The sequence below is a fragment of the Vigna umbellata genome, chromosome 1 (genome assembly GCF_029865625.1).
Source record: "Vigna umbellata cultivar VRB3 chromosome 1, Vumbellata_1.0, whole genome shotgun sequence".
Classification (NCBI taxonomy): domain Eukaryota; kingdom Viridiplantae; phylum Streptophyta; class Magnoliopsida; order Fabales; family Fabaceae; genus Vigna; species Vigna umbellata.
In genome coordinates, this window is record NC_142165.1 from 105,575,567 (window position 1) to 105,588,693 (window position 13,127).

General features: G+C 35.4%; 1 protein-coding gene across 4 annotated transcripts; it reads left to right on the plus strand.

Moving 5' to 3' along the window:
* The first annotated feature begins 2,000 nt into the window (after positions 1 to 2,000).
* On the plus strand, positions 2,001 to 12,805 carry FAB1A (1-phosphatidylinositol-3-phosphate 5-kinase FAB1A). Of its 4 annotated transcripts, XM_047301881.2 has the most exons (13): positions 2,004 to 2,397; positions 2,779 to 3,489; positions 4,180 to 4,905; positions 5,899 to 6,052; positions 6,250 to 6,594; positions 7,217 to 7,667; positions 7,749 to 8,077; positions 8,175 to 8,506; positions 9,404 to 9,530; positions 9,612 to 9,782; positions 10,006 to 11,514; positions 11,636 to 11,902; positions 12,064 to 12,805. In XM_047301881.2, exons 2-13 carry the CDS (start codon positions 2,876 to 2,878, stop codon positions 12,367 to 12,369), a joined length of 5,331 nt encoding a protein of 1,776 aa, XP_047157837.1. In that variant the 5' UTR covers positions 2,004 to 2,397; positions 2,779 to 2,875; the 3' UTR covers positions 12,370 to 12,805. The 4 variants fall into 4 exon arrangements, with proteins under 4 accessions (XP_047157833.1, XP_047157834.1, XP_047157832.1 ...); XM_047301877.2 differs by having other exon boundaries at positions 2,001 to 2,232; positions 7,217 to 8,077; XM_047301878.2 differs by having other exon boundaries at positions 2,001 to 2,202; positions 7,217 to 8,077.
* The last annotated feature ends 322 nt before the right edge of the window (positions 12,806 to 13,127 follow it).

Here is a 13,127-nt window from a genome sequence, read left to right on the forward strand (position 1 = left end):
TAGTCATTTATATGGTTAAATTTATTCTCATAACTTAGGCCTTTATTTAAGACTCTTCATATTACATTAGTTTAAGGGAATATTATTTTACAATGCCGAATCTTAAATTTAAAGTCCTGACAATTAACAGTGAAGATAAATTAAAAATAAAACTTATAACTTATAATAATTTACCACACTAAGATGTCAAGTCTCTCTGATCGTAAACTCTATTTGTAGTCAAATTCTTTTTCGAAAAATTTGTAGTCAAATTATTTTTTTCGAAAAATTGATCAAGGTTGCAACTTCTTCGGGCTAACAGTTTTAATTTGATAAAAGTATTCCACCATCAATATTAATTCGTTGACTGTGAGAAATACTTACAAATTTGGTAAAAATATTAAAAGTTACTCTTTAATCATTCTTAAAAATATCTTTTAGAAACTAAAATATTTTAGTAATTATAAATTATGTTTTTTGTTTTTTAGGAAACGTTTGGTAACAATTATTTTACTGTTTTTCGAGATTCGAACTTTATTTTTATCTCCTCGTAACATTAAATTAATCTCCAAGAAAGTACGTGCAAATTTCATTTATTGAAACTCTTCTACCATATTTTGGCAGGATGTTGCGGGGTTTTATTTGACTTTAATTTTAATGTATTGAAATTTAATTAAAAAATAAAAAATAATAAGTATGGTTTTTAAGTAAAATTAATTAAATTATTATGACCGAATAATAATTTATTCTTTTATCATTTTATCATGTTTATATTCATTTATTTGGACACCGAGGCAATATATTTTGGAACCAATACGTGATCAAATTTTCTTTTCCTTCTTTGTTTTAGAAAATTCCTAAATAATGCAAAAACTGCTTGAAAGCTTTCATTCTATTGATTACTCTCTTTCATGTGAATATTGAATAAAGTTCAAAATGTGGCATATATCATAAACTCAACTACCAAGTTTGTTCCTATCGTTGCCAAATCCAACTCTCCTTACACAAATCTATTAACTTTTTGAAACTCTATGATTTATCATGTGACTAAGACTTTCCCACACAAAATAAATTTGTTTTTCTGTGAAGAACGTATTTATTAAAATACAACGATTTAAAACGGATATAAGTTAATATCATTAACTTCTTTCCTCCTAAGCTATGAAAAAATTACTATATGAATTAAAAATCTATTTACTGCTTCATTTTATTTCTTCTTTCAATTTTCCAGTTTCATCTCAATTTATTATTCTCTTAAATTAAAAAAAAAAACAATAATTCATTTTAGGTACACGATTGATTGTCCATAAATTTATGTGGCTCTACTTTTGAAAACTATGGCAATCGATAGTTTTAGTAACACGTCATTTTAGCGAAAGTAGGTCAAATTTCTCGTGACTTTGAGAGGAAAAAACTCAAATAATCGTGATCAGAAGAAAAAAGAAAAGAAAAGAAAAGAAAAGAGTTTAGTTATCAGAAGAGAATAAACGTATTTTTTAGTGTAAAACATTTTATATTATTATTTGAATAATAAAATTACTCCTAGTCTAATTTTATAAGAATAATAAATTTATTATATACAATAGTTGATTGAAGTGATAGTATAAAATAATTTATATTGCTGAGTTATTGATGTTAAAAATTTAATAATATTAAAAAAAGAAAACGACAGAGCGTATAATAATTACAGAAACCACGTGTAATTATAGAAGCTCGTAGTTTTCCAGATGTACAAAGCGCGTGGCGGTTGGTTGGTACTTCTTCCAACAACTTTAAACAAAATAAGAATAAAATAATGTATGAAAAATAGGAATAATAATTAATCTGAAAAATAAACATCAGAAAATAAATGATGAAAAATAACATATGGTAGAAAGCGTCGGATACGCACGTGATAGGGTGGCGCTATGTGAATGGGATTTTTCTATGTGCTTTTGGTTTGTCATCACTTTCTTTTCCCTTCATTCAAAATACGTTTTTTTTTTTACGATAATTATAATAACAAAAACAGTTTATTACAGTATTATTTTATTTGCTCTATCACTGTTTGTAATTATTACTCTGCTGGGTGTTTCTGGAGGGCTTGTGAGATCTGATTTCGGTTGTTTGAGGTTTCAGTTTCCCGAAAAGTTACTGTCTTTACATGCATGCTCAGAGTTCAACGGCCGATTGCTTGGTGGGTCGGTGACGGAGTGGAGAAATTTTGTGAACCAGCTTAGGGTGGTACTGATTCTGCGCTTGTTTGCTTGAGTGGTTGGTGTTTTCGCATCTGGGTAGTTGTTTTGGATTGAATTTTCTTGCTGTGTATGTGCGGAAGTAAGGCATTGAGTTGAGCTGTCTAAGATCCTATGAACTGAGATGATGGGGTTTTGCTTGCCATGGCGGTGGCCAATGGTGGTCTCTGCCTTTGTTCTGGAAGTTAGTCTGAACCATTTCATTTGTTAACTATATATTATCTGTTAGCTGTTATTGGCTTTCCAATGTTTTCAGCGATTCATGTTTGAGGATAGGATTACAGTAATAGTATTACTTTGTATGTTTACTATTTCATTGTTCTTTGATCAACACTAAATTTAAACCCATTGCTAGTTTATTTTTCATTACTTATGGTTTCTGTAATTGTTGATTTTTCAGCCGTTCAGAAGCAGCGAATTTCTTTAGTATTATATAATTAATATTGTTGTATATCAACTAGTTATATTTTTAAGGGAAAAAATGGTAATTAGTAGTGCAAAGATGTGCTGTTTTTTCACTGTTCTTGGCTTTTTAATTTTTGAAGAATATTTATTTGTTTATCAGGATATGCTTCTTTCCGGCATCATAGATCAGATGGCATGTTAACAAGGCTGGTCAATGAAGGACTCATAATGAGAGGGCTTGGGTTGAATCACAGTCCATGGGCACCCCCGATAAGAAAAGATCTGATTTTGTTGATGTAGTTAGGTCTTGGATCCCTCGAAGGACTGAGCCACCAAATGTGTCGAGGGACTTCTGGATGCCCGATCAGAGTTGTAGGGTATGCTATGAGTGTGATTCTCAGTTCACGATATTCAACCGCAGGCATCACTGTCGAATCTGTGGGCGAGTTTTCTGTGCAAAATGCACTGCCAATTTTGTTCCCGTGCCTTCAGATGAGCCAAATACTGTCCGTGAAGAGTGGGAGAAGATAAGGGTCTGTAACTATTGCTTTAAACAATGGGAAGGGTTAGCAACAGTTGATAATAATGGCAGTGCAGACCCTTCGTCCACCCCTTGTCTTAGCCCTTCACCATCTACAACAAGCTTGGTCAGCACTAAATCCAGTTGCACCTGTCATAGTAGCAGCAGCACTGCTGGTTCAGTTCCTTATACAACTGGGCCTTATCAGCGTGTGCCTTATAGTCCCCGTCAATCTTCGCAAATGAATCAGATAGCCGATGAACAAGATAATTTAAATTCTAGTAGGAGCTCAAATCCCTCCGAGGCTGTAGGGAATTTGACTTCTAACCAATTTGGCTACTGCTTCAACAGGTAATCCTTCTTTTGTGGTTCGTCTTGTAGGACTGCTGAATGCAATTGTCTATCCTTGCCCCTTAAATATTAGAAGTCATTTAAGTCATCACATTTCCATGTCTACATCAAGATAAAATAAGGATGAAAAGGAGCTAGTCATTTCCATGTCTACATCATCTCATTTCACATTAGTTCTTAATGTCATTTGTTGACTCTAGAAAGACATATTTGACTAGTGCATGTGCAGCTTAGTAGACTCTGATTCATTGACTTTAGAAAGATATATTTGACTATTGCATGTACACAGATGAATGTTAGTCTTGCAAAGATGTGTTTTTGTATGGCTTTTCTAAAATTTGGATTTTGTTTGTCTGTGCGGCTAAGTTTTGATATGATCACTGATCATGTTCTGATCTAGAGATGAGCCTAATGGTGCCGTTGATATTGGCTGTGAGATTTTGGTACTGAAAAGTAGGGTGTGTATAGAAAGGATCTCATTTCACATTAGTTCTTAATGTCATTTGTAGACTCTAGTAAGACATATTTGACTAGTGCATGTGCAGCTTAGTAGACTCTGATTCATTGACTTTAGAAGATATATTTGACTATTGCACGTGCACCATCAAACCAATATGTTGAATACTGCTGTTGTCATCAGACTTTTGTTTTTCTGTTCTTACTATTAGCTTGTTAATTCTTCTGAGTCAGGAGTGATGATGAAGATGATGATTACGGTGTTTATCATTCGGATACAGAATCAAAACATTATTCTCATGCCCATGACTTTGAAGATCCAGTTAACATTAATGGAGTTGAATACGGGCCACATCAAATGCATCCTGATGAAGCTAGCATTCAGGAAAAAAACTTTAGCAGCGTAACACCACATCTTGATCTAGAAGGTATAGATGGGATTGAAGCTCCCAGTAAAGAAGATCATGAGCATGCTGATGGATGTGAACCTTCTCCTTATCATGAAGAGACCAATAATGCAGATCCTGTGGATTTTGAGAGTAATGGACAACTATGGCAACCTCCTGAGCCAGATGATGAAGAGGATGATAGGGAAGCTGTTCTTTTCGATGATGACGAGGATGAAGGTACTACTGGAGGTGGGGAATGGGGATACCTACGTTCCTCCACTAGTTTTGGATCTGGAGAATGTCGTAGCAGAGATAAAACAACTGAGGATCATAGGAAAGCCATGAAGACTGTAGTGGAAGGGCATTTTAGAGCTCTGGTCGCTCAGCTCTTACAAGTGGAAAACCTAACTACTTGTGATGAAGATGGAAAAGAGAATTGGTTGGATATAATTACTGCTTTGTCTTGGGAAGCTGCTACAATTCTGAAGCCTGATATGAGCAGAGGTGGAGGTATGGATCCTGGTGGATATGTAAAGGTTAAATGCATAGCTTGTGGACATCGAAATGAAAGGTAATTTTCATAAACCTACTATCACTAGCTTAATCTCTTAGATGAAGACACAAATGGTTATTTATGTGTGTATTATTATATTTTAACAGAAATGATTATGGAGAAAAAGATATTAGTTGTTAAATCTACTGAGCTGCATACGTGTTTTATTATTTTCTTTTCTTTCAGTATTATGGTAGATTTTATCTGATTTTAACTTAATGCTGCTGACAACTATGCTTCTAATTCGTTTCAGTATTTTTCCTGTGCCAGAAAAAAAAACAGGGAAAAATTATAATAATAGTATGTGCCCCATTGAAACAAAAAGAAGGAAAATGAGCAAACAAAATGTGCAGTCCTTGCCTTTTCTTTTCCCCTTTCCCATTATACATAGATAATTCATAGCTCAAGAAGCTATGTTCCTGAAATTTATTTTACGTAGATGGGCATTCCATTATGTTGAAGGATGGTTGATGTCTTCTCCTCACGTTAATCCTTTTCTTCCCTTAATAACCCCATTAATAAAACTGTTGGAACGTTCGTATAATTGCTAGTACTGTACAATCGTGTATATATGTCTGCTTAAGTGCGTAACTTCATTGTGCCTGTATGGGGCAACTGGAGTTGGGGCAATCATAGGATATTAGAGTGTTAAGATTTGTTATATTTCTATATGTGTCGTGATTTCCTTTTATTTCTACGTCTGGTTTTCTTGACAAATTTGTTTCCTGTAATAGGGCCTTATTCTATGCAAGCAAATCTGATACTAAGTCTATATGATGTAAATATTGCTATGGTGTAGAATTATCAATAATAATATTCATAATTTTTTTCGAGTTAGAGTATGCTAACGTGAACCTGTTCTCTTAATAATACATCAATGTTATGTGAGCAAGGTGGTGAATGGAAAATAGTGTTATTTACTGCATATGATTCATGTTTTGGGCGAAGTCTTTTCATTATTTCTTCTATTTGTCTCTGTATACTCTTGATGTTCTAGTTTTCTATTTCCAGCATGGTGGTTAAAGGAGTTGTATGTAAAAAGAATGTGGCTCATCGGAGAATGACATCAAAAATTGATAAACCTCGTTTTCTAATACTTGGAGGTGCTTTGGAGTATCAGCGTGTTTCTAACCAGTTATCAAGTGTTGATACTTTGTTACAGCAGGTTCTCTCCACCCACCCAGCTCTTAAAACTTGATAATTATATGCCAAATATGCTTGTAGTTGCTGGCCTTAAATCTGAGCAATCTTCCTTTCGATCTAATTTCTATTAACTGACAGTACCTATTAAAAGATTTGGTTGTCATTGGTTTATTTCCTATAATAATGTTGCTGAATTTCATGATTTTTACTCATTCCCAGGAGATGGACCATTTGAAGATGGCAGTTGCAAGGATTGATGCTCATCACCCTAATGTGCTTTTGGTGGAGAAATCAGTATCTCGTTATGCCCAAGAGTACCTTCTAGCTAAAGACATATCACTTGTTCTGAATATCAAAAAACCACTTTTAGAGCGCATTGGCCGTTGCACTGGTGCGCAGATTGTCCCTTCAATTGATCATCTGACCACTCAAAAGCTGGGATATTGTGAAACATTCCATGTGGACAAATTTTTTGAGGAGCATGGTAGTGCTGGGCAAGGTGGGAAAAAATCAACAAAGACTTTGATGTTCTTTGAGGGTTGCCCGAAACCTTTAGGTTGCACCGTAAGTTTCAATGACTTTGACTTTACATATTATGGGACATAAAATTCAGTGTTAGTACATACACATTTTTACTGTCTTCGGTAGATCCTTAACCGACACTTTCATTTGATCATAGGCTAAAATAAGACAGGTGACAAATACAGAGAACGGAAATTTTGTATAATTTGTGTAGAAATTTCGGTCTGCATTGTGCTTTTTCAAGTAGCTGATTAAATAGCATGTGGGATGACTGTCGGAATATTAAGCTAATGATGGCAAAGGGAACCAAAGTCATTAAATTAGCATTAAAACTAATTGCAACTTTTGAAATTGATTACGTAACATTAAGTACTGCTGAATTAAATCATGTCAATGAAAACTTCTCAAAATTTGAGTTTGTTTTAGATATTCTCGATTGGATTGTGAAAGAATTGATGGAGAAACTTGAAATAATTGATTTTGAAAGAAGATTAAAAAATTTATGTGTGTTTGGGAATGATATTTTGAAAGTGAGGTTAAATTTATCGTAGTTAGTTTGGAATAGTAAGTTGTAAAGGAAAGTTGAGTTTTTTAGTGCTTGCTGTTCTTCGCCCTCCATGTTTTTATTTATTTATTATGTGTACGTTTTTCTTTTGCTTTGAAGATCTTGCTGAAGGGTGCTAATGGGGATGAATTGAAGAAGGTGAAACATGTGATCCAATATGGAGTCTTTGCAGCTTATCACCTGGCACTAGAGACATCTTTTCTGGCTGATGAAGGTGCTTCACCACTAGAGTTTCCTTTGAAATCTCCCATAACTGTTGCATTACCAGATAAAGCATCTAGTATTGTAAGATCCATTTCTACTATCCCTGGATTTTCTGTTCTCTCTGCCAGAGAGTCTCAAGGAGCAAAGCCTTTTCAAATACCAAAATCTGATGACATGCACAAGACTGAAAGAACCCCATCTAGCTGCAGTGAGTCCACTGAAAGATCTTTGGTCGGTGACTCGATCCATATGCATGAATTCTCAGGACAGGCCATCCAATCAGCCCAGGATATGCCTCCTTCCCTCTGCGAAAGTTTCCTTTTGAACACTGCTTCTAAGGAGGATGGTAAGAAATTTTCTAAGGAATTTTTTCAATACAGACCAGATGAGAGAAGAAAAATCACGTTAAACAATGATCTTATTTCAGATTCTTTTGGAACCTTTGACTCTTCACAACAAGATGGCAATAGCTACCTCAGAGCTGCAGCATTGTACGCTAATCAAGGCCCTAGCCCTGGACCACCATATGTAAAACATGATAGTAGTAATAACAATAATGATCATGAGGACATGATACATTCAAACGAAGATTTTCCTCCCTCAACTTCTGACCATCAGAGTATTTTAGTCTTTTTATCAACACGTTGTGTGTGGAACGGAACTGTTTGTGAAAGGTCCCATCTTGTAAGAATTAAATACTATGGAAGTTCTGATAAGCCTTTGGGACGGTTCTTGAGAGATCAACTACTTGATCAGGTATTTTTTTCTTCCAAATCATTTCTTTCATTAAATAGATTTTAACAGTGGCTATGGCTACTCTGTGAACTCTAAACTGATAACATTCCCATATTAGAGTTACACCTGCTGCTCATGTGAGTTGCCGCCAGAAGCTCATGTTCATTGTTATACTCATCGGCAAGGCAGCCTGACAATTTCTGTTAAGAAATTATCAGATTTTGCTTTACCAGGAGAACGAGAGGGTAAAATTTGGATGTGGCACAGGTGCTTGAAATGTCCTCGTGTAAATGGTTTTCCTCCTGCTACACGGAGGGTAGTTATGTCTGATGCTGCTTGGGGCTTATCCTTTGGGAAATTTTTGGAGCTGAGTTTCTCAAATCATGCAGCAGCAAGCAGGGTTGCAAGTTGTGGTCATTCGCTTCACAGAGATTGTTTAAGATTCTATGGGTACATTTTCCAACTCCTAAATTGAATATATTATAAATTGGGGTGTGGTGGAATGTTTGCTTGGAAGAATATAGGGGAATCAAAGAGTGTGTTTGTTTCAAGGTTTGCATTTATTCCTTGGAATGTGAACTTGGGAATGTAATATTTCCATGTTTATTGTAATGTTTAAAAAATTATTCCCAGGTACTCTATCAGCCCTGGAAAGTAACAATACTTTATTTTACTCCATTTTTATTCCCATGATGAAGGGTGGGTATTACTATGAAAATACCGTAAGTTTTTTTCCAAATCCAATTATAAAACTTTCATTTCTACACAATTTTTTTATTCTAAGGTTTTTTAATTTTAAATAATATTTTTCTGAGATTATTTAAATTGATCCTATTACATTTTTTAATGTACTCAAGAATAGCATTCCTGGTTCTGCTATTCCTAGCAACACACTATTATACCTTGAAATAACTGCCCACAAAGAAATCAGGCAAATTTAATTAGTTAGATGGAGGGGATTACTTAAGTGATGTATAAATAAATAGGAGAGGTGACATATATCCCATATTCGCATTGTTTAAGTTGAGAAAACTGAGGCATGGCCTTGCTGCCCTAGAAAAGAAAAGATGCAAAAATAATGAAATTATAAACAGGGAAGATTGATTGTTTCGCTCCTCAATGTTTTAGGTGGGTATGTATGGAGCAAGTACTGTTGAAACATGCATAATTTTAGATTGGAAATAGAATCATCCTTTTTTCCTTTATTTTTCAAGTCTAGTATCGATAAGGCTTTAATTGTATCACTTGAGATTGTGAAGCACTTGAATTGAAATACTCACATGTCTTTCTACCAAATAAAAATAAACTTTTTTGTTGTCTTCTTGAATAGTGTTTTTCTTTGCGCAGTTTTGGGAAGATGGTTGCCTGCTTTCGTTATGCTTCAATCCACCTGCATTCTGTTTATCTTCCCCCACCTAAACTTGAATTTGTCAACTATGATAGGCAGGACTGGCTACAAAAAGAAGCTTATGAGGTTGGTAGCTAATATTAATTGAAATATAGAATTCTCTTCTGAATGTTTCTGTATTTATGAGATTGTGATCTTGTTCACCAGCTGCATGACAAGGCTGAATTACTGTTTAGTGAAGTGTATTCAGTTCTGCATCAACATTCAGAGAAGGTTTCAGGTCTCGTGTTGCAGGAGGGTGGACATAGTGTGTCAGATTTTAGGAATCTAACTGTGAAACTTAAAGAAATGCTGCAGTATGAGAAAGAAGAATTTGAGGTAAGTGGTTTGAGACTGAGATTCGTTACACCTTTTTAAACTGTTCCCCTTTCGGGCCTCCTCAAAAAAAAGTTTAGGATGGATTTTTTTTCCTGCATTTTTGTTCCTTAGATTGAATCCCTCCACTTATACTCTATATTAATTATAAATTGATAGGATTGATATAAATTTTGTTGTTTTTCCTTGGTTGAATAATTCTTGTTTATAATGTCGAATTACCCAGAACTCACTACGAAAATGGCTGCACAGAGAAAGCAAAGCTGAACAGCCTGCAATTGATATTCTAGAGCTCAATAAGTTGCGGAGGCATATCCTAATCCAGTCTTATATTTGGGACCAGCGCTTTATATATGCATCCAATTTAAGTAAAATTGCTCTTCAAGAAAATTCCAAGATTTTAAATCATAGAGAGAAGTTGCATGGTCCTAGGGAAAAACTTGTTGAAGCAGATATTGCTACTAGGCCAGCAAGAGGCCATAGCAGTTGTGATTCCTTTCTTTTGGAAACAAAACCTGATGGAAACCTAAATTTAGAAAATTCTAGCCACCTTAGTCACCCTGGTGAGGTGATTAAAAGTGAGGACAAGGTTAAAGATACAAATCATGATAAGGATGACCTTTCTCTCTCTGGTGGTGCAAATATCAATGATAGATCTGATTCTGTAGAATTCGAGATGTCTGTAAGGAGGGCTTTGTCAGAGGGAGAATCTTCTGTTGTGGCCAACTTATCTGATACCCTTGATGCAGCATGGACAGGTGAAAGTCACCCTACAATTTCATCAGTCAAAGAAAACGGTTGTCTGTCTGCTGATATGGTTGTTCATTCACCTGTTGCAAATTCAGTTACATCAAAATCAAATTCTGATAACTATAATGCTGATATAGACGGGATTGAGGCAGGATGCACTAATTACTCTAAATTACTTTCCAAAGGACTTGAGACTAAATGGAAAGCAATGCCTTTTGCAGACATCTTCGGATCATTCGACAAAACTTCTTCTTTCAATATACAGAAGCTTGTTGAGTATAACCCAGTCCATATTTTATCATTTCGAGAGGTGGAGCGCCAGACTGGTGCTAGACTGCTTCTGCCAGCCGGAACTAATGATACCATAGTGCCCGTTTATGATGATGAACCCACTAGTGTCATAGCGTATGTGCTTGTGTCAGTGGATTATCATATGCAAATGTCAGAATTTGATAGACCAAAAGACAGTGGAGATAGTTCAATTTCATTGCCACTCTTTGATTCAAGTATACTTTCTCTCAACTCTTTTGATGAGACAATTACTAATACATACAGAAGTATTGGCTCTTTTGATGAGAGCATGATATCCACTGGGTCTCGGAGTTTACCGGCTGGGGATCCACTCTCATACACAAAGGATTTTCATGCAAGGATTTCTCTTACTGATGATAGCAACCTTGGGAAAGTGAAATATACTGTAACTTGCTACTATGCTAAGAGATTTGAGGCTTTAAGAAGAACGTGTTGCCCTTCTGAGTTAGATTTTGTGAGGTCCCTTAGCCGTTGTAAGAAGTGGGGAGCTCAGGGAGGAAAGAGCAATGTTTTCTTTGCAAAAACCCTGGATGATAGGTTCATTATCAAGCAGGTTACAAAAACAGAGCTGGAGTCATTTACCAAGTTTGCACCAGCTTATTTTAAGTATTTATCTGAGTCAATCAGTACAGGAAGCCCAACTTGTCTCGCAAAGATCTTGGGAATTTATCAGGTACTTTTTGTTACACAAGGGTTGGGTTGAATCTTTCTTGTAAACAGCTATTGTTTTCCTAGTGCAACTTATTTCTTGTTTGTCTGCTCTAATTGGATTTTATTGTGTTCTTTCTGTGAAGGTAACATCTAAGCACCTCAAAGGAGGGAAGGAAACAAAAATGGATGTTTTGGTTATGGAAAATCTTCTTTACAGGAGAAACATTAGACGGCTTTATGACCTCAAAGGTTCTTCCCGATCACGGTACAATCCAGATACAAGTGGGAGCAATAAAGTGCTGCTGGATCAGAATCTCATTGAAGCTATGCCAACCTCTCCAATATTTGTTGGTAACAAGGCAAAACGGTTGCTGGAGAGGGCAGTGTGGAATGATACTGCCTTCCTTGCAGTAAGTCTGATACCCTTTGCAATTTTAATTCTTTCTGAGTAGGGTTTAGGTCTACTTTCATCGATTTTCATGCAACTTCCTTTTCCTTCTTTTTGCCTGCAATATGATGTTTGGCTGTAAGCATCATTAATAGAGTCTAAACGAGTGATTGGCATTTGCAGTCAATATATGTTATGGACTACTCATTGCTGGTTGGGGTGGATGAGGAAAAACATGAGCTGGTATTAGGTATAATTGATTTTATGAGGCAGTATACATGGGATAAGCACCTCGAAACATGGGTGAAGACCTCAGGCATCCTTGGTGGACCCAAGAATACTTCTCCAACTGTTATATCACCGCAGCAGTACAAGAAACGGTTTAGGAAAGCCATGAGTTTATATTTTCTTATGGTACCAGATCAATGGTCTCCTTCAGAGTTACACCCCAGTGGATCCCAATCTGACATTTATGACGAAAATGCTTAAGGGGGGACCCATTTCATTCACGTGTTCAATATTTTACCTTGTATAAATCTTACTATTCCAGCATCCCTTGACACGGGTTTCTCACCCATTTTCATTCTCCCTTCTTAGTGTCCGTAATATTTGCCTGCCGAATAATGCAGCTGTTGATCTGTGTTCCTTAAAGCATCGGAGGTATCCTGGACCATATCCATCAAGGGTAAGTAACTGTACAGCGATTTCCCCCCTCTTTTTAATTTTTTACATCTTGTATTTAATCTCTTGTTTTCGTTATCCGTCGTCTTCAAATTTTTATTTTTACCCTATTAAAGGGTGCTTGAATTGCACATTGCGTTAATTTTGTTCCACTGTTATATGACCCTAATTGTGTGGTGTGTATATGTACACATATACAAACACATACATATATATGTCAAAATGGTTTCTTCGTATGGCCTTACACATGTCAAGTAACAATATTATCGTAATTAGTTGAATGTTTATCACACTAACAACTCGTTTGACGGATTTTTTAATAAAATTATTATCAATGATCAAATTAGCCTTCGTGTTATAAAAAATATAATGATTAAATTCAATTATTCGTTAAAGCATATAAAAAAAATAAGTGAAAACATGCAGGCTTGATTTCTCACTATTAACTATCCACTCTAAAAACTAACATTTAAGGAAAAATTAAGAATGGAATTATGTACGATGCAATTTACTTTTACCTATTGCTAAAGTGAAATATTTTCCAAAATAATCCTGAACTAGCATTA

Excerpts from the sequence above, each read along its gene's own strand:
- FAB1A (XM_047301877.2), top strand. The coding sequence starts at position 2,876 with ATGGGCACCCCCGATAAGAAAAGATCTGATTTTGTTGATGTAGTTAGG. Across the intron at positions 6,053-6,249 it reads TTGATACTTTGTTACAGCAG|GAGATGGACCATTTGAAGAT; the intron begins GTTCTCTCCACC and ends ACTCATTCCCAG. Across the intron at positions 9,783-10,005 it reads ATGAGAAAGAAGAATTTGAG|AACTCACTACGAAAATGGCT; the intron begins GTAAGTGGTTTG and ends CGAATTACCCAG.